Source organism: Ctenocephalides felis, unplaced genomic scaffold, assembly GCF_003426905.1.
Source record: "Ctenocephalides felis isolate EL2017-DRISC unplaced genomic scaffold, ASM342690v1 CF-g0.4_SCAFFOLD_01384, whole genome shotgun sequence".
NCBI lineage: Eukaryota > Metazoa > Arthropoda > Insecta > Siphonaptera > Pulicidae > Ctenocephalides > Ctenocephalides felis.
In genome coordinates, this window is record NW_020537538.1 from 16,194 (window position 1) to 19,572 (window position 3,379).

At 30.3% G+C, this 3,379-nt stretch overlaps 1 protein-coding gene across 1 annotated transcript; it reads right to left on the reverse strand.

Annotated features, from left to right (window-relative positions):
* Positions 1 to 340: 340 nt before the first annotated feature.
* On the reverse strand, positions 341 to 1,898 carry LOC113369523 (zinc finger protein 501-like). The gene has a single exon (XM_026610224.1). The coding sequence runs from the start codon at positions 1,850 to 1,852 to the stop codon at positions 341 to 343; it is 1,512 nt and encodes a 503-aa protein (XP_026466009.1). The 5' UTR covers positions 1,853 to 1,898.
* Positions 1,899 to 3,379: the final 1,481 nt, after the last annotated feature.

Consider the following 3,379-nt stretch of genomic DNA (forward strand, 5'->3'; position numbering starts at 1 on the left):
CATTTAATAACTTCTGCCAGTATACAATATTTGGCGAGCAATGAAGTAAATATTATATTTTATTAGTCACCACAAATATTTTCAAAGATATTTTATAAACAATATTTACCAAAGCATCCTGCACGAATGAGAACGTCTGCTATTTATAATTATAATGTCTTACTGTGTTTAAAATGATCAGTTCTCATGATTGTTTTGGTTTGAATGGCATTTTAATCGATGTTTAGATTTTAATGTTTTATTACAAATTTCACTTTTATAAGGATGTTCTACAGTATGAACAGTTTATGTTGGTTTAATTGGTTGGTGTAGTTGCGAATGTTTCATTGCATGTGGCTCATTAATGATTGCTTTCTCTTGTGTGTACAAATTCATGTTGTTTCAAATGTTCTTTTAATCTGAATGCATAATTGCATATCTTGCATTTATGCAGTCGTTCTCCAGTATGAATCATTAGATGTCGGATTTTATGCTGATTTAAACTTTGTTTAGTTGCGAAAGTTTTTTTACATACTGCACATTCATGATTACTTTCTTTAGTATGGACAAAATAATGTTGTTTTAATTGGCTTTGTCTTGTAAATGCTTTACTGCATATTAAGCATTTATGTAGTCGTTCTCCAGTATGAATCATTAAATGTTGTTTTAATGTTTCTTTTCTTGTGAATGATTTATTGCATAATGCACACTTTTGAGGATGTTCTCCAGTGTGGATCATTTCATGCTGACTTACACTATGTTTAGTTGCGAATGTTTTTTTACATACTGCACATTCATGATTACTTTCTTTAGTATGGACAAATTCATGTCGCTTTAAATTGTGTTTTAATCTGAATGCTTTATTGCATATCTTGCATTTATGTGGTTTTTCTCCAGTATGATTAATTAAATGTTGGTTTAATGGTTGTTTTGCTATGAATGCTTTATTACATATTTCACATTTGTAAGGACGTTCTTCCGTATGAATCTTTTTATGTTGGCTTAAATTACTATTTGTTATAAATGCTTTAGTGCATATTTCACATTTGTAATGACGTTCTTCTGTGTGAATCTTTTTATGTTGACTTAAATTACCATTAGTTATAAATGCTTTATTACATATTTCACATTTGTAGTGACGTTCTCTTGCATGAAATTTTTTATGCTGACCTAAACAACTATTTGTTATAAATGCTTTATTACAGGTTTCACATTTGTAAGGACGTTCTCCTGTATGAATCATTTTATGTCGATGTAAGGTGCTAATTCTTGAGAAATTTTTATTGCAAATTTCACATGTCAAGGGTTGTTTCAAGTTTAGGGTAGCTTTACGTTTTTCTAAAACTTTTTTAAATGATTTATTACATTCACTTGTATTATCCACTAAATCACTTAACTCACCAAAATGATCAATATTTTTGTTTTTACTGGTGTCTGCAAGGTGCTCATCAATCGATTCATGCTTAACCTCTTCGTCAATTGTTACTTCAGATTTTAAAAATTGCTGTAGACATATTTCTTCATTTTCCGTGTAAGAATTCTCATGGAAACGAGCTTCATCTTGATCATCAATTTCTTTTTTGATTTTTTCGTCTATAGTGACTTCAGAATCTAAAAATCGCTGTTGATATATCTCCTCGTTTTCCATGTAAGATTCCACGCCGAAACTTCTTTCATCTTGATCATCAACTGTTTCTTGTTTTATTTTTTCGCTTATTTTTATCTCAAATTCTGAAAATTGCTGTAGATATATTACCTCGTTTTCTAAATATGTTTCTGGAGTAATGTCATAATCATCAAGTTCTTGTTTAACTGGAGAATATTCCTTTGGTTCAGTTTTAATTATTGGGTTTGAAATTGTTTCTTCGGACATTTTCGGCGCTAGTCGTTTTTCATAAACAAACCAACAGTAATTTATAAAAAATTAAGAAAGCTTTCAATTTGTATGCTTTGCATCAATGATAAATATGTTTTAATATACACATATCTATTAATTCGTTTTGACTTTGACATTTGATTTGAGTCTCACTTCGCATAAGATTGAGATCAGGTGTGACAACACTCAGTACGTTTCATTTATCATGGACCATGGACCATGGACCTACATCCTCAGTACAAAATCCGCGTTCACAACGCTTAGTTCCAGTCACGAACGCAAGGTGCAAATTTGGCGCTAGTGAGCCGATGTCATGTTTGACAGGTAAGTAATCCACGAGCAATATATACAAGAAATGTCAAAACATGAAAACTTTCATATAGGTTATCGTATATGAGACATCCATTTTGTTTTGATTCTTATTGTGAATGTTGTGTTTACAAGTGTTTTATAATTGTTTATAAGGTTTTATTTGTGATTCAATCAGATCTATAACTCTTAAATGAAGAGGATATAAAGCAGGTGCTAAAGCTGTGTATATAATAAATTTTAATCACAATACATTTTAGGAGCAAAGCTCTTTTATAAGAAAGGCAAGGCTCCTCTAACTTTTCAGAATTGTATTAAATTTGGAGGCTCTTAAATATATATGGAAAAGCATAAATAGACTAGATTTTACATTGTTTAAGAACGCCCTGAGTTAAGAACGAAAATCCAATTTCAGTGCAAGTTGACAAAATAAGTTAATTTAATGCAGCAGTTTTTTGAATATTCAAGATAATGTCAAGAGCCATTTAGCAGACTGGATTTATCGCAAAGAATGTGCTGAAAAGTGGCAAATCTTACTTACTGACACTATAATTTACACACCATGTTTTTGTGTTCACGTCATTATTGGTAGTGAATAATGAATGATTATCCACTTGAAGGCAGGAATCCTGTAATTTTTAAACTTTATATTTTCTTGATTTATTTAAATAAATATGTGTTGCAATATATTGCTATTTACTTTGATATCTATTTTAATATATGTATTATCATGGGAGTTATCTCCGAACAAATGTATATTACCCTGTTTTGGAAAGGACTACTATTTGTAGCGAAAAAAAGATGTCGCTAAGAAATATGATACACGTCAAAATTACTCGCTTAGATTTGTCATTTGCCATTTTGTATCAAGTTTGTGGTTCGATGTTGTTTCTGTAATTAATGTATTCAAGTAAGCGTTTATGTGAAATTTAATATGGCAAAATGTAACGCACCAACTTGTGGTATTCTTCAGAAATAATATAAAATGCACTTCTTTCCGGCTTTTATGAAGTGAACAAATTAGAAATGTCCAATTATATTTCACAGAATAGTTCTTCATGTCTATAGTTCACAGTGATATAAGAAGAGAAAGACAATCTGATATATGACCAGGAGAATACTCCGGAACTCCAGTGGAAAAGGTAATAATAATTCTGAATAATTTAATACCATTTGCTATTACGACTTGATATTATATTACAACATGTTATGTTT